General features: G+C 41.7%; 1 protein-coding gene across 2 annotated transcripts in view; it reads left to right on the top strand.

The window, feature by feature from the left end:
• LOC135518950 (rho GTPase-activating protein 6-like) overlaps positions 1-18,299 on the top strand; it is a 75,048-nt gene that overhangs the window by 24,504 nt on the left and 32,245 nt on the right. The window contains exon 1 of one of the 2 annotated variants that reach the window (XM_064943932.1): positions 15,818-16,049. The exons of the other annotated variant lie outside the window; for it this stretch is intronic. Coding sequence (XP_064800004.1) covers positions 16,008-16,049 — 42 coding nt within the window. The 5' untranslated portion in view covers positions 15,818-16,007. Of the gene's footprint in view, positions 1-15,817; positions 16,050-18,299 lie in introns of those variants that run through there. 2 annotated transcript variants of the gene reach the window in all.

The following is an 18,299-nucleotide window of genomic DNA, read 5'->3' as shown; positions in this document are numbered from 1 at the left end:
ATTTAGTCACATTGTTTTTCAAACACAAATTACTGTGGACCCCAAATGAATGCCTGTATATGATACAACTGTGTGTCTGTGTCTGTGTGTTGCTGTTTTCTCTGATGATGGCTGTTATGGGGGATGCTCTGTCTTTTCCTCCATGTACAGTATGATGGTAAAGCTCAGTTGAATCTCAGGGTATAGCCCAATGCTGATATCTGCTGGCTGCTTACTGTCATTCACCATCTTATGTCCTGAACTAACCTGACCCTTTGCAATATGCAATTCTTAAATCATTGTTTTCAATGATTTAATGACTCAATGGTTTAATGAGTTGTTTTCATCTCTAATAAATAAAGAGATTAAACTAGCCTTTGTATTCAATTAATTAGACACGTCAAAACATGCATGAAAAGTAATATTCAATGATTGGCTTATTATTGACATGCTTTCATTAATCAATCGTTTGGAAGACATTTTATATTTGAATCTATTGCACAGCATCTCTTGAACTTCCCAGCAGATAGATGATATTTAAGTCCTCTCATGTCCTTTAGAGGGAGACATGTACCACGTTACTTTAACACTGCTGATAACCTGCTCAACAAAATCTATACAGTACGTGTGTTTTTAATGGTTTAACATTTTGTCTCAACACAATTATAATTGACGAAGTGTGAAATTACATGAGGTGTAATAATGACGTGTCATTGGAAGAAGAGCTGTCCAATGAATATTGGTTTCCAGAATAAAGATCGTTGGGAGAAAAGCTGTCCAATGAATATTTTTAAAATGACAAAATATTTATAATTTAGTAAATTTTTACAGAATAAAGCTCATTGGAAGAAGGTTTCCAATGAACATTTCACATGTGATATAAAACGATTCAGATGTGAGCTGTCCAATTTTTGGTTTACAGATTAGAACCCATTGGAAGAAAGCCAATTTTGGTTTGACCATTAGACCAAGAGGGCCGACACTGGGTTTGGTTTCCAGAATGTAGCATGTATAGATGTACTGTATCAATGAATATTGGTTTCAAACTCTGAATATTGAGAAGTTCAATTCAAAATATGGCTGACAAACATTTAAAAATGTAATGAAAGTTAATAAAACATTGGAAGGATTTGAATGTTATTCAGAATCTCATTGGAAGAAATTCAATGAATTTGATCAAATTGAGCTGTAATTTATGATTTTTTTATTGTAAAAAGCATTAGAAGTTTGTTGAAGTAAGAGCTGTCCAAGAATCTGGTAAGTTGATAAAACACTTTCATTGGAAGAAGACCTCAATGTCAACTTGTTTTGAGATCGTCATTGGTTTTTAGCTGTATATGGGATGTTTTCAGTGTTTTGAAGAAGAGCTTTCAATGAATATTGGTTTACAGAATAATCACAATGGGAGAAAAAAAATCCACTTTTAAAATGACAAAAAGTTAACTTGAGTTAATTGATTAACTCTGACAGCTGGTTTCTGACAGCTCTTCTGACAGCTCTTCTGACAGCTCTTTCTGACAGCTCTCTGACAGCTCTTCTCTGACCATTTCTCTGACAGCTCTTCTGACAGCTCTTCTCTGACAGCTCTTCATGACAGCTCTCTGATCAATGTCTTCTCTGAATTGACAGCTCTTCTCTGAAAATATTCTGACAAAGCTCTTCTGACAGCTCTTCTGACAGATTTGACAGTTATTAATCTCAAATTCAGAATTTGACAGCTCCTTGACCTGTAATTTATGATTTTTCTTTATGTAGCCTAGCATTAGAAGTTTGGGACAGTAACCGAATGGTTGTTAGGAGAATCTGAGCTGACAAGTTGATAAAAATCTGTTGTTCTGCCCCTCAATGTCAACTTGTTTTAACCCACTGTTCCTAGGCAATCATTGTATATGGGAATTTGTTCTTAACTAAAACAAAAAATCACAATAAAGTATCTGTTTCCATTCAAAAATAGAAAAACATCCATATATTAAAACCCTTGACAGCCTGTGTATTAAACATCACAAAAAATAATGGACAGTTAACAATAACATAAGCTAGTTAGCTATCACCTATTACTATGCTAGCTGGCTGCCCCTGAACAAGGCAGTTAACCCATGTTCCTACAATCATTGATACAAATGTCATATATAAAACATTTAAAACATATCATTAGCATGGTTCATATGTCCACATGTAAATAGACATCCATATATTTTTTTACCTTTATAAACATCACAAAAACAATGGACAGTTAAGAACAAACATTTTCAATGACAGCCTGGGAAAGATGAAGGTTAACTGCCTGTTCTAGCTGGCTGTCAGCAATTAGCATGCAGATTTGATACAAATGTCATATATAAAGGAGCATTTAAATACATATCATTAGCGTGGTTCATATGTCCACATGTAAATACACTTCGATGTATGTACCCTTGTTTGTAAAATTAAAACTATTTAAGAGCCAAAACATTTAACGGAAATAAAAAATCTACCTAAATGACATGTTCTCATTGACTTGCATACAAAATGAGCTAGCTACTTAGCTTGGCTACACTCAAGTGAATTGAAACATCTCAAAACAATTAAATTAAATATCAAAATGACCAGAAAACTCAACACAGTTTAGTTAAACATGTTGTCTCTAGATTTGGAAAACGTAACCATGCATAAAAACCCGGAAAACAAGATAAGAAAAATAAGGAGATACGGAGAGAAAGCTTCTCTGTTCTTTTCACTGGGCTTCTTTCAGTATGAAGAAGAGGCCTGCAGAAGTAACCCTCCGAATGCCTCCCTTTTAGTGGTAACATGTACAGTATATCAATGCAACACCATAGAGGACTACAGTAATAATGGAGTGGATGTAACACTCCGAATGCCTCCCTTTTAGTGGTAACATGTACAGTATATCAATGCAACACCATAGAGGACTACAGTAATAATGGAGTGGATGTAACACTCCTTTTAGTGGTAACATGTATAGTATATCAATGCAACACCATAGAGGACTACAGTAATAATGGAGTGGATGTAACACTCCGAATGCCTCCCTTTTAGTGGTAACATGTACAGTATATCAATGCAACACCATAGAGGACTACAGTAATAATGGAGTGGATGGCTCAGAAATAAGAAGTAGGCTAAGTAATCTTTTCACAGAATGGTATTACAGATTTTGCAGTTCCACATGTGGAAACATTGATATTGCAACATTTTAGCACCAGCTTTTCACGTGAGGAGAATAACACTATTTCACCCCCACATGTGAACTACAAATTCCACATATTTCTTACACGTAAAACAGCAAATTCGATTTTCACATGCAAGAGGTAGCCTAGTGGCAGGTAGCCTAGTAGTTAAGAGCGTTATGCCAATAACCGAAAGGTCACTAGTTCTAATCCCTGAGCCCACTAGTTGAAAATATGTTGATGAGCCCTTGAGTAACACACTTATTGATCCTGTTAATTGCTCTAGGCCCGGTTTTCACTCAAGCATCTTAATGCTAACTTCATCGTTTGTAGGAGCAAATCTACGAGCTGTTTCCCAATACCAACTCTATTAATGATGCTCTTAATTTTAGCCCGACATGTGAAACCAGCCATTGCACACTCCAAATGTCACCTTTTTTTAATATAGGGCATCATTACATTCAATAGCACGAGAGGAATGTTTGGACGTTTTCCTCTTTAAATGGTGCTAAATCTCCAGCTTCCTGTTTGGATGGTGCTACGTCTCCAGCTTCCTGTTTGGATGGTGCTACATCTCCAGCTTCCTGTTTGGATGGTGCTATGTCTCCAGCTTCCTGTTTGGATGGTGCTACGTCTCCAGCTTCCTGTTTGGATGGTGCTACATCTCTAGCTTCCTGATTGGATGGTGCTACATCTCCAGCTTCCTGATTGGATGGTGCTACATCTCTAGCTTCCTGTTTTGGATGATGCTACATCTCCAGCTTCCTGTTTGGATGGTGCTACATCTCTAGCTTCCTGTTTGGATGGTGCTACATCTCCAGCTTCCTGTTTGGATGGTGCTACATCTCCAGCTTCCTGATTGGATGGTGCTACATCTCTAGCTTCCTGTTTTGGATAGTGCTACATCTCTAGCTTCCTGTTTTGCATGGTGCTACATCTCTAGCTTCCTGTTTTGGATGGTGCTACATCTCTAGCTTCCTGTTTTGGATGGTGCTACATCTCTAGCTTCCTGTTTTGGATGGTGCTACATCTCTAGCTTCCTGTTTTGGATGGTGCTACATCTCTAGCTTCCTGTTTTGCATGGTGCTACATCTCTAGCTTCCTGTTTTGGATGGTGCTACATCTCTAGCTTCCTGTTTTGGATGGTGCTACATCTCTAGCTTCCTGTTTTGGATGGTGCTACATCTCTAGCTTCCTGTTTTGGATGGTGCTACATCTCTAGCTTCCTGTTTTGGATGGTGCTACATCTCTAGCTTCCTGTTTTGGATGGTGCTACATCTCTAGCTTCCTGTTTTGCATGGTGCTACATCTCTAGCTTCCTGTTTTGGATGGTGCTACATCTCTAGCTTCCTGTTTTGGATGGTGCTACATCTCTAGCTTCCTGTTTTGGATCGTGCTACATCTCTAGCTTCCTGTTTTGCATGGTGCTACATCTCTAGCTTCCTGTTTTGGATGGTGCTACATCTCTAGCTTCCTGTTTTGGATGGTGCTACATCTCTAGCTTCCTGTTTTGGATGGTGCTACATCTCTAGCTTCCTGTTTTGCATGGTGCTACATCTCTAGCTTCCTGTTTTGGATGGTGCTACATCTCTAGCTTCCTGTTTTGGATGGTGCTACATCTCTAGCTTCCTGTTTTGGATGGTGCTACATCTCTAGCTTCCTGTTTTGGATGGTGCTACATCTCTAGCTTCCTGTTTTGGATGGTGCTACATCTCTAGCTTCCTGTTTTGGATGGTGCTACATCTCTAGCTTCCTGTTTTGGATGGTGCTACATCTCTAGCTTCCTGTTTTGGATGGTGCTACATCTCTAGCTTCCTGTTTTGGATGGTGCTACATCTCTAGCTTCCTGTTTTGGATGGTGCTACATCTCTAGCTTCCTGTTTTGGATGGTGCTACATCTCTAGCTTCCTGTTTTGGATGGTGCTACATCTCTAGCTTCCTGTTTTGGATGGTGCTACATCTCTAGCTTCCTGTTTTGGATGGTGCTACATCTCTAGCTTCCTGTTTTGGATGGTGCTACATCTCTAGCTTCCTGTTTTGGATGGTGCTACATCTCTAGCTTCCTGTTTTGGATGGTGCTACATCTCTAGCTTCCTGTTTTGGATGGTGCTACATCTCTAGCTTCCTGTTTTGGATGGTGCTACATCTCTAGCTTCCTGTTTTGGATGGTGCTACATCTCTAGCTTCCTGTTTTGGATGGTGCTACATCTCTAGCTTCCTGTTTTGGATGGTGCTACATCTCTAGCTTCCTGTTTTGGATGGTGCTACATCTCTAGCTTCCTGTTTTGGATGGTGCTACATCTCTAGCTTCCTGTTTTGGATGGTGCTACATCTCTAGCTTCCTGTTTTGGATGGTGCTACATCTCTAGCTTCCTGTTTTGGATGGTGCTACATCTCTAGCTTCCTGTTTTGGATGGTGCTACATCTCTAGCTTCCTGTTTTGGATGGTGCTACATCTCTAGCTTCCTGTTTTGGATGGTGCTACATCTCTAGCTTCCTGTTTTGGATGGTGCTACATCTCTAGCTTCCTGTTTTGGATGGTGCTACATCTCTAGCTTCCTGTTTTGGATGGTGCTACATCTCTAGCTTCCTGTTTTGGATGGTGCTACATCTCTAGCTTCCTGTTTTGGATGGTGCTACATCTCTAGCTTCCTGTTTTGGATGGTGCTACATCTCTAGCTTCCTGTTTTGGATGGTGCTACATCTCTAGCTTCCTGTTTTGGATGGTGCTACATCTCTAGCTTCCTGTTTTGGATGGTGCTACATCTCTAGCTTCCTGTTTTGGATGGTGCTACATCTCTAGCTTCCTGTTTTGGATGGTGCTACATCTCTAGCTTCCTGTTTTGGATGGTGCTACATCTCTAGCTTCCTGTTTTGGATGGTGCTACATCTCTAGCTTCCTGTTTTGGATGGTGCTACATCTCTAGCTTCCTGTTTTGGATGGTGCTACATCTCTAGCTTCCTGTTTTGGATGGTGCTACATCTCTAGCTTCCTGTTTTGGATGGTGCTACATCTCTAGCTTCCTGTTTTGGATGGTGCTACATCTCTAGCTTCCTGTTTTGGATGGTGCTACATCTCTAGCTTCCTGTTTTGGATGGTGCTACATCTCTAGCTTCCTGTTTTGATGGTGCTACATCTCTAGCTTCCTGTTTTGGATGGTGCTACATCTCTAGCTTCCTGTTTTGGATGGTGCTACATCTCTAGCTTCCTGTTTTGGATGGTGCTACATCTCTAGCTTCCTGTTTTGGATGGTGCTACATCTCTAGCTTCCTGTTTTGGATGGTGCTACATCTCTAGCTTCCTGTTTTGGATGGTGCTACATCTCTAGCTTCCTGTTTTGGATGGTGCTACATCTCTAGCTTCCTGTTTTGGATGGTGCTACATCTCTAGCTTCCTGTTTTGGATGGTGCTACATCATCTCTAGCTTCCTGTTTTGGATGGTGCTACATCTCTAGCTTCCTGTTTTGGATGGTGCTACATCTCTAGCTTCCTGGATGGTGCTACATCTCTAGCTTCCTGTTTTGGATGGTGCTACATCTCTAGCTTCCTGTTTTTGGATGGTGCTACATCTCTAGCTTCCTGTTTTGCATGGTGCTACATCTCTAGCTTCCTGTTTTGGATGGTGCTACATCTCTAGCTTCCTGTTTTGGATGGTGCTACATCTCTAGCTTCCTGTTTTGGATGGTGCTACATCTCTAGCTTCCTGTTTTGCATGGTGCTACATCTCTAGCTTCCTGTTTTGGATGGTGCTACATCTCTAGCTTCCTGTTTTGGATGGTGCTACATCTCTAGCTTCCTGTTTTGGATGGTGCTACATCTCTAGCTTCCTGTTTTGGATGGTGCTACATCTCTAGCTTCCTGTTTTGGATGGTGCTACATCTCTAGCTTCCTGTTTTGGATGGTGCTACATCTCTAGCTTCCTGTTTTGGATGGTGCTACATCTCTAGCTTCCTGTTTTGGATGGTGCTACATCTCTAGCTTCCTGTTTTGGATGGTGCTACATCTCTAGCTTCCTGTTTTGGATCGTGCTACATCTCTAGCTTCCTGTTTTGGATGGTGCTACATCTCTAGCTTCCTGTTTTGGATGGTGCTACATCTCTAGCTTCCTGTTTTGATGGTTCTACATCTCTAGCTTCCTGATTGGATGGTGCTACATCTCCAGCTTCCTGTTTTGGATGGTGCTACATCTCTAGCTTCCTGTTTTGGATGGTGCTACATCTCTAGCTTCCTGTTTTGGATGGTGCTACATCTCTAGCTTCCTGTTTTGATGGTGCTACATCTCCAGCTTCCTGTTTGGATGGTTCTACATCTCTAGCTTCCTGATTGGATGGTGCTACATCTCCAGCTTCCTGTTTTGGATGGTGCTACATCTCTAGCTTCCTGTTTTGGATGGTGCTACATCTCTAGCTTCCTGTTTGGATGGTGCTACATCTCTAGCTTCCTGTTTTGGATGGTGCTACATCTCTGGCTTCCTGTTTTGGATGGTGCTAAATCTCCAGCTTCCTGTTTTGGATGGTGCTACATCTCCAGCTTCCTGTTTGGATGGTGCTACATCTCCAGCTTCCTGATTGGATGGTGCTACATCTCCAGCTTCCTGTTTTGGATGGTGCTACATCTCCAGCTTCCTGTTTTGGATGGTGCTACATCTCCAGCTTCCTGGTTTGATGGTGCTACATCTCCAGCTTCCTGTTTGGATGGTGCTACGTCTCCAGCTTCCTGTTTGGATGGTGCTACATCTCCAGCTTCCTGATTGGATGGTGCTACATCTCTAGCTTGCTGGCAGCTGGAAGGAATAACAGCAGACTGACTCTTCTGTCTGACCTTTGGTCCAATGCACTTTCTCTGGTGCGCTGGGAGTCAGGGGCGTACTTGACCCACAGACAGTTTCAGCCGTACATCAGTACTGTAAGATGGCCCTCGTGCCCATCATCATTTAATAAATGCAGGTCTTCTGATTTTAGACTCCAAGCTGAAGTGGAAATCTGTATGTTTCCTCCGGAGAGAGAGAAGTCAGGGTTGATTGATATGATGCTGACTGGGAGAGAGAGGTGTGGGTCTGGAGGACTGCAGTGTGGGTAGTTAGCTCCCAGTGTTTGGACGGAATGCCGTCTGCATTCCTAAGAGCTCTAGAGAGAAGAGAGGAGACTAGAGGGCTTGGAGGAGGAGCAGAGGGCTGAAGTCTTTCATAAACCATATCCTGCGTAGCTCTCACAGACCACGACTATACAAAATACAAAAAGTCTAAATCAAATCTAGGCTTGATTAAGTACTGCTAATTGTTTGAAATATGGGTGTTTCATAAATGTCATCTTATTGTGTCGTACAACATTATGCTAATATCATTCTACTCATATCATTCTACTCACATCATTTTACTCATATCTTTAAACTCATATCGTTTTACACATTTAATTAAACTCATATCATTAAACTCATATCATTATACTCATATTATTATGGGGTGGCAGGGTAGCCTAGTGGTTTGAGTGTTGGACAAGTAACCGGAAGGTTGTTAGTTCAAAACCCTCGAGCTGACAAGGTAAAAATCTGTTGTTCTGCCCCTGAACAGGCAGTTAACCCACTGTTCCTAAGCCGTCATTGAAAAAAAAAAGAATTTGTTCTTAAGTGACTTGCCTATTTAAATTAAGGTTAAAATTATCTCATAATGTTTTTCTCTTTTAAATGTTGTATAATTTTTGTAACCTTTATTTAACCAGGCAAGTCAGTTAAGAAAACATTCTTATTTACAATGATGGCCTAGGAACCATGGGTTAACTGCCTTGTTCAAGGGCAGAACGACAGATTTTTACCTCATCAGCTTGGGGATTCGATCTTGCAACCTTTCAGTTACTAGTCCAATGATCTTACCACTAGGCTACCCTGCCACCCCAATATATTTATATCATTAAACTCATATCATTATACTCATATCATTAAACTCATATCATTATACTCATATCATTATACTCATATCATTAAACTCATATCATTAAACTCATATCACTATACCAATAGCTAAAACCAACACTGGAGATAATAAGGTAATAAGACAGTTTGAGGTTTGATGTAGAAAACCATATGTAACCAGCTCCTGCTAAAACCATAAAAATTAATACTATGTCATTAATTAATCAATATACGGAAGTGGTCAGTCGACCCAAATAATAAGCTTCAGGACTGTTTTGCTAGCACAGACTGGAATATGTTCCCGGACTCATCCAATGGCATTGAGGAGTATACCACATCAGTCACTGGCTTCATCAATAAGTGCATCGATGACGTTGTCCCCACAGTGCCCGTACCTACATACCCCAACCAGAAGCCATGGATTACAGGCAACATCCGCACTGAGCTAAAGGGTATAGCTGCCACTTTCAAGGAGCTGGACTCTAACACGGACGCTTACAAAACAAATCCCGCTATGTCCTAAGATGTCAATACAGGACTAAGATTGAATCCTACTACACCGGCTCCAATGCTCGTCGGAAGTGGCAGGGCTTGCAAACTATTACCAACTACAAAGGGAAGCCCAGCCGCGAGCTCCCCTGTGACACAAGCCTACCAGACGAGCTAAATGACTTCTATGCACGCATTGAGGCAAGCAACACAGAAGCATGCATGAGAGCACCAGCTGTTCCGGAAGACTGTGTGATCACGCTCACAGTAGCTGATGTGAGTAAGACCTTTAAACAGGTCAACATCCACAAGGGCGCAAAGCCAGGTGGATTAACAGGACATGTACTCCGAGCTTGCGCTGACCAACTGGCAAGTGTCTTCACTGACATGTTCAACCTCTCCCTGGCCGAGTCTGTAATACCTACACGTTTCAAGCAGACCACCATAGTCCCTGTGCCCAAGAACACCAAGGTAACCTGCCTAAATAACTACCAACCCGTAGCACTCACGTCTGTAGCCATGAAGTGCTTTGAAAGGCTTGTCATGGCTCACATCAACATCATCATCCCAGAAACCCTAGACCCACTGCCATTTGCATACCGCCCCAACAGATCCACAGATGATATAATCTCTATTGCACTCAGCACTGCCCTTTACCACCTGTACAAAAGGTACACCTATGTGAGAATTCTGTTCATTGACTACAGCTCAGCATTCAAGACCATAGTGTCCTCAAAGCTCATCAATAAGCTAAGGAACCCGGGACTATACACCTCCCTCTGCAACTGGATCCTGGATCCGGGCCACTCCAGATGTTAAAAGTAGGCAACAACACATCTGCCACGGTTATCCTCAACACGGGGGCCCATCGGGGGGGTGTGCTGAGTTCCCTCCTGTACTCCCTGTTCACCAATGACTGCGTGGCCAAGCACGACTCCAACACCATCATTAAGTTTGCCGACAACACAATGGTGGTAGGCCTGATCACCGACAATGATGAGACAGCCTATAGGGAGGAGATCAGAGACCTGGCAGTGTGGTGTCAGGACAACAACTTCTCCCTCAACGTGATCAAGACAAAGGAGCTGATCGTGGACTACTCATTGACGGGGCTGTAGTGGAGCAGGTTGAGAGCTTCTAGTTCCTTGGTGTCCACATCACCAACAAACTATAATGGTCCAAATACACCAAGACAGTCGCGAAGAGGTCACAACAACACCTATTTCCCCTCAGGAGGCTGGAAAGATTTTGCATGGGTCCTCAAATCCTCAAAACGTTATACAGCTGCACCATCGAGAGCATCCTGACTGGTTGCATCACTGCCTGGTATGGCAACTGCTCTGCCTCCGACCGCAAGGCGTTACAGAGAGTAATGCGTACGGCCCTGTACATCACTGGGGCCAAACTTCCTGCAATCGGTACCGGGCGCTAAGTCTAGGTCCAAACGACTTCTTAACAGCTTCTACCCACAAACCATTCGACCGCTGAACAGCTAACCAAATGGCTAGCCAGTCTATTTGCATTGACCCCCCCCCCTTTTTTATGCTGCTGCTATTTGCTGTTTATTATCTATGCATAGTCACTTTACCCCTACATACATGTACATATTACCTCAATTACTTTGACTATCCTGTTCTCCTGCACATTAACTCAGTACCGGTACCCCCTGTATATAGTCTTGTTATTGTTATTTTACTGATGCTCTTTTATTTTTTACTTGAGTTTATTTAATTGTCTTAACTCTTATTTTTCTTAACTGCATTGTTGGTGAAGAGCTTGTAAGTTAGCATTTCACTGTAAGGTTTTATGCGGCGCAATTTGACAAAAAAAAATTGATTTGATTTGAAATGTGTTAAGTCTACTGGAAGAAGGAGCAAACTGTGTTTGTCGGAGCTTTTGGCAAGATCCAGCTGTTAAAATCTTTTTTGTATTTCATTAGGAGATTGATCAGTTTTAATATTGCAGATAGACTGTGGTTTCCATGTAATTGTCAGCATAATTTCCAATCCCCCATAAATATTTTTTGCAAATATAAAATATAATCATTTTTTCAGATATTTTCCTTTATTATTTTCCCCTAATCCTACCATCCCTCCCCTAATTGGAGTAAACTAATGGACAGCATCACTCAGGCTTCTACTTCCAGCTTATACATATTATATACATTTTATGGACAGAGTATATTTTACAATAGTTATCTTTTGTTTGTTTTTAGTCCCATCCTTCAGCTACCCTCAACCCCTCCCATCTATCTCTGAAGGCCATCCAGTCCCAGCCTTCAGCTACCCTCAACCCCTCCCATCTATCTCTGAAGACCATCCAGTCCCATCCTTCAGCTACCCTCAACCCCTCCCATCTATCTCTGAAGACCATCCAGTCCCAGCCTTCAGCTACCCTCAACCCCTCCCATCTATCTCTGAAGACCATCCAGTCCCAGCCTTCAGCTACCCTCAACCCCTCCCATCTATCTCTGAAGACCATCCAGTCCCAGCCTTCAGCTACCCTCAACCCCTCCCATCTATCTCTGAAGACCATCCAGTCCCATCCTTCAGCTACCCTCAACCCCTCCCATCTATCTCTAAAGACCATCCAGTCCCAGCCTTCAGCTACCCTCAACCCCTCCCATCTATCTCTGAAGACCATCCAGTCCCAGCCTGCAGCTACCCTCAACCCCTCCCATCTATCTCTGAAGACCATCCAGTCCCAGCCTTCAGCTACCCTCAACCCCTCCCATCTATCTCTGAAGACCATCCAGTCCCAGCCTGCAGCTACACTCAACCCCTCCCATCTATATATGAAGACCTTCCAGCTTCTATTTGCCATATATTTTTCAACTGTGATGTTTCACAAATGTTCTGAAATGTTCTTTTCTCATAGTTTCTACAGATTGTAAATTAACGATACACATTTTTGCTAAGAGTATTATTATAATATTAATCAATTAAGTATGACTTTTTAAATCACCCAGCAGTGCAATTTGCAGAGAACGCTCCAGGTAAATGTTGCAATTCTTCAACCATTCCTGATCCTGCGACCAAAAACAAGCTACATATGAACAGTACCAAAACAAATGATTTAATGATTCTGTCTCTTCACAGCAAACTCTGCAGAGCTGGGATGGTTGTATCCCCCATATATACAGTTCATTCGGAAAGTATTCAGACTCCTTCCCTTATTCTGCATTATGTTACGTTACAGCCTTATTCTGATATTAATTCAATAACTAAAAATCCTCATCAATCGGCACAATAACCCATAATGACATCACAATGCCCCATAATGACATCACAATGCCCCATAATGACATCACAATGCCCCATAATGACAAAGCAAAAACAGGTGTTAGACATTTTTGCACATTTATTAAAAAGTAAAAACAGAAATACCTTATTTACATAAGTATTAAGACCCTTCGTTATGAGACTCAAAATTGAGCTCAGGTGCATCCTGTTTCCATTAATCATCCTCGAGATGCTTCTACAACTTGATTGGAATCCACCTGTGGAAAATTCAATTGATTGGACATGATTTGGAAAGGCACACACGTGTCTATATAAGATCCCACAGTTGACAACGCATGTCAGAGCAAAAACCGACCCATGAGGTTGAAGGAATTGTCAGTAGAGCTCTGAGACAGGATTGTGTTGATGCACAGATCTGGGGAATGGTACCAAAACATTTCTGCAGCATTGAAGGTCCTCAAGAACACAGTGGCCTCCATCATTCTTAAATGGAAGAAGTTTGGAACTAACAAGACCCTTCCTAGAGCTGATCAGGGGAGAAGGGCCTTGTTTGGGAAGGTGACCAAGAATCTGATTGTCCTCTGACAGAGCTCCAGGGTTCCTCTGTGGAGATGGGAGAAACTTCCAGGAGGACAGCCATCTCTGCAGCACTCCACCAATCATGCCTACATGGTAGAGTTGCCAGGCGGAAGCCACCTCAGACCGGGGCGAAGGTTCACCTTCCAACAGGACGTCAACTCTAAGCACACAGCCAAGAAAATGCATGAGTGGCTTCGGGACAAGTCTCCGAATGTCCTTGAGTGGCCCAGCCACTTGAACACAATCGAACATCTCTTCCACAAAGTTCTGAGTAAAGGGTCTGAAAATAAATGTAAATGTTATATTTCCATTTTTTTTTTTTTTATGAATTTGCAAAAATTAGAATTTAGTCCTTAAATTTGGTCCTTAAATGAAACTGGTAGAAAAAGAAAAAGAAAAAATGTTTTCTTTCCAAAAACATGGAATTTTCTAAGTGACCCCAACTTTTGAACGGTAGTGGATATGCCAATTATTTGACGGTCCGACCGCATTCTGTCCCCTATTAACATTTAAAAAAAACTTTTGTTGCCACCGAGAATGACATAAGAAAGTAGTCAAGATGACGATCCAGCTGTTTGGATGGTTTCAAATAATCAAATTAGTTAGGCTTTGCGATGGGATCAGTATGTTAGCAAAGCACAACCTGTTCTGAATGTTACGCAATGCATGGCTGTTTCTGGTGGGCTAGGCATCTTGGTATTCCCCCACACCACAGGGAATTGGTGGCACCTTACTTGGGGAGGATGGGCTTGTGGTAATGGCTGGAGCGGGATAAGTGTAATCATATTAAACAAATGCCGTTCTAACATTCCAGACATTCTTATGAACTGTCCTCCCTTCAGCAGCCTCCTTTGTTCCACACTATACTGAGAAAACAGAGGATTGCAATGCAAATCTCAAGAGCTTTTTAAAATTGTAACCCCATTTCATCAGATATATTTTGGATCAAACTTTACTGAGCCATTATCTTGCGGAGGAAAGCTATCCCATGAGTCTGATTAAAAAGTCTCATTAAAAGTAAAATTTTCCACATTTATAGGCTTTAAACAACTATGTTCCTCGTCAGATTATAGTTTCTTTTAATCATGTTGAACCCCTGAGCCAAAAATAGTTATTGGCTTGAAAAGTGGTTAATTCTAATTAGAGAAAACATTGTATGTTTGCATCATAAAAATGTCACAATTTATAAATATGATAATAAATGTTATAAAAAAACAATGTAAAATAAAAACCGAGTCAAACAAGCTGATATTCAATGAAAAACACATACGTTTTTGTTCATCCTTGCACAAGTACTGTGTCCTCATGTAGGGGAGGCAGTGTAGCCTAGTGGTTAGAGTGTTGGACTAGTAACCGGAAGGTTGAGAGATCAAACCCCCGAGCTGACAAGGTACAAATCTGTCGTTCTGCCCCTGAACAGGCAGTTAACCCACTATTCCCAGGCCGTCATTGAAAATAAGAATTTTTTCTTAACTGACTTGCCTGGTTAAATAAAGGTAAAAAAAAAATGTCTTGAAACTCGATTCTCAGGCTAATCCCAAGAATGTGGTTGAAAGTTGAGGGTTATAACCTAGATTTGTTGTGCAAAAACAGAGTGGTCAGGGTTTTTGGCCTCTACCTGCAGTTTGTTTGTTTTGTTCGAACAGGAGTTGTTCCTGTTTAGATGGACAAAGCTGCTGAAGATGTCAGCATGTCACAGTAATAACAAACATGTCCATTTCTCTTCTCCATAAGGGAGAGTCAATCCACATTCTCAGGCAATAGAGACATTTGTTTACCCTTTGTGGACAGTAGGCTAATGGGACCATGTTGTAACCATGTAGACTGGATCTAATTTGGATTTAATATATTTTCAAGCGTGAGAAGCAGGTTAATACAACTACAACATATTATATAGTGTAATGCATGTTTAGCAGGGTCATAGCACTGTCGTTTGCATAGCACGTACTTTAAGTAGGCTAACCATATAATTACTACATCACAAAGGTCTTTACATGCATCTGCATGTCCTGATGCATTACATCTGGTCTGGACACTTCATACTATATAAACAGTTTTATTATGACACAGAGACATTCAACCCATCAACTTCCTCAACCAAATGGTCTGCTTTGCAAATTATTCACGCAAATAGATTTCACAGACAGCACATTGATAGTGGAACGTAAATACAATATTGAATGATGTTGAGGTATGACCTCTAGTCTAGAATATATGTTATCACAGTGAGACAAGTCGGTACATTTTGGATTGGAAAATATGTATTGTGTGAAGAATGGCATGTTTAATATGCGTTAAAACACAAATGGCGGAATCTTTCTGAGGATTTTGACAGTGTTTGTCATCACGTCATTAATAACTGAGTTGTTGAACTTTCCAATGGAGAGAGAGCGCATCGAACTTCCCCGCCCCGTCTATCGTCAGGCTTCCTTGCGCTTCGTTCTTCAAGGACCTAAGCTTCACCAGACGCAAATGAGAGTTAAACGACAACATGTAGTAAAACCGAGGGCAAATACAGCAACATCTTACATGTTATCTATTTTCAGTCATTGACGTAGCGACTTACATTTCAGCAAACTTGATGTAAATTAAAATGTAACCCCACAAACGCTCTGTGTAGCGGGCTGTGTAGGTATTCGGATCATGGGGGACCTCCTACCCTTCAACAGGCGCATCTCATACTTTGTAAGTATTTTCCGGTGCTCTTCTGTACCGCGTCAGCTGTGTAGACTTTTTGAACAAACCAACATTTGCGTATGTTTAACCAAGATATTGAGAATTTCCTACATTTTGTATTAAACATGTTGGTTCGATAAAGTGTCAACGATAACATCATTTTGGAGATTAGTTGTAATTGGAAATGCCTCATGTCTGCTTCTCTTCTGACTTTTGTATGACATATAACTTCAAATTATGTCAAAAAAAAAGAAATAAATGCTCCTCACATGTAATGCCGTGCATTGTGTTATAGCCTAGAAATCATCACAATTAAAATGTAATGGGACGCCGTTTCTCCGTGGTTTGTTTTGTTTTTGTTGGTGTCCCAGTCTTTAATGGAATGGCTACATGCACATGTGACCGTTTGGCTTTACAGTGACGTCTCATATACAGTACATTGCTGCCCAGTAATTAACAGTGACATGTAGGCAACGGGAACGCTGAAGAGCAGGTGGCTTCCCCTTTGTCTTGTCCACGAGGAGTTCCCCACACTTATTAGGTGGATCTGAGTCAGTCATGTGGGAATTTCAGTAAGCAATCTTACATGACCTCTTATCATGTGATATCAGCGGTGTGTTGGGCTAAGAACCAATAAGCATACCCACTGGGAACAGACTTCAATTCGACGTCTATTCCACGTTGGTTCAACTTAATTTCATTGAAATGTCGTTGAAACAACGTTGATTCCACCAGTGTGTGCCCAGTGGGTAGCTTCACAAACTGTAATTGGGCTGGGTGTCAGGGTGTGATAGTCTACAGACAGTGATCTAGGTGAGTTCAAGCCATCAGTGGTCTATGAACTCTATGACCCCATACCTGGCCTATAAGGAACCTACCAGAGGCTATAACTGGGAAACTGAATTCCACAATGGGAGAGTGAGTCCTCCTCACCGTCTATATTGCTGCACAAAGCATGTTCTACATCACTGCTGCCATTAATGCTCAAGTCACCTTGCACTAATGATTCATTGCGGGAACTTGTTAATTGTTTAAGTTTACAGCTAATTTCTCGTTTTTTTTTTACAAGATGATTTTAGAATGTAATTCACTGACAGAAATGAGAGGGAGTTCTGCCAATGGGTCTCATATTAAATCAAGTGTTACTTATGACCCTGAGTGGTACAAGGACTGTGGGTTATGATGACGTCAGAACCAGCATGAATTCTTAGTAAATATTATGGGGCTGACTGACTGACAACATCCCGACAGAAGAACTTGCTTTTCTACTGAAAGCATTTATGATCAGTTCAGACATTATCAGCCATCTCTTGGAGTATGTCTGAAGGCGAAGCTAAGTTGTATCTCTAGAATTGTGATACGTTTTTATTTTTATTTTATTTTTAGAAAATATAACATATCTGAGATTGTGTCGCCACCCCCTAAAACAGTGTAACTATACTTTAGTGCAGGGTTCCCCATCTGGGTGATTTTGCCAAAGCACAGCTCCCACACCACTAGAGGGATATCTTCAACCACCGACTTACTACCCTGAGACAAGGCCGAGTATAGCCCACAAAGATCTCCCCCCATGGCACGAACCTGAGGGCCAAACCCCTCCTAGGGATGGCATGGAAGAGCACCAGTAAGCCAGTGAATCAGCCCCCGTAATAGGGTTAGAGGCAGAGAATCCCGGTGGAGAGATGGGAACCGGACAGGCATAGACAGCAAGGGTGGTTCGGCGCTTCAGTGCCTTTCCGTTCACCTTCACACCCCTGGGGCAGACTACACTCAATCATAGGACCTACTGAAGAGATGAGTCTTCAATGAAGACTTAAAGGTCGAGGTCTCTCACATGGGTAGGCAGACCATTCCATACAAATAGAGCTCTATAGGAGAAAGCCCTGCCTCCAGCTGTTTGCTTAGAAATTCTAGGGACAGTGGGGAGGCCTGCGTCTTGTGACTGTAGTGTACGTGTAGGTATGTACGGCAGGACCAAATCGGAGAGATAGGTAGGAGCAAGCCCATGTAATGCTTTGTAGGTTGGCAGTAAAACCTTGATATCAGCCCTAGCCTTAACAGGAAGCCAGTGTAGTGAGGCTAGCACTGGAGTAATATGATCACATTTTGGGGTTCAAGTCAAGATTCTAGCAGCCATGTTTAACACTAACTGAAGCTTATTTAGTGCTTTATCGGGTAGCCGGAAAGTAGAGCATTGCAATAGTCTAATCTAGAAGTGACAAAAGCATGGATGAACTTTTCTCCATCATTTTTGGCCAG

This window comes from Oncorhynchus masou, chromosome 29 (genome assembly GCF_036934945.1).
Source record: "Oncorhynchus masou masou isolate Uvic2021 chromosome 29, UVic_Omas_1.1, whole genome shotgun sequence".
NCBI classification, from domain to species: Eukaryota; Metazoa; Chordata; class Actinopteri; order Salmoniformes; family Salmonidae; genus Oncorhynchus; species Oncorhynchus masou.
Note: the sequence above shows the minus strand (reverse complement) of the source record. Positions and strands in the feature narration are given on the sequence as shown.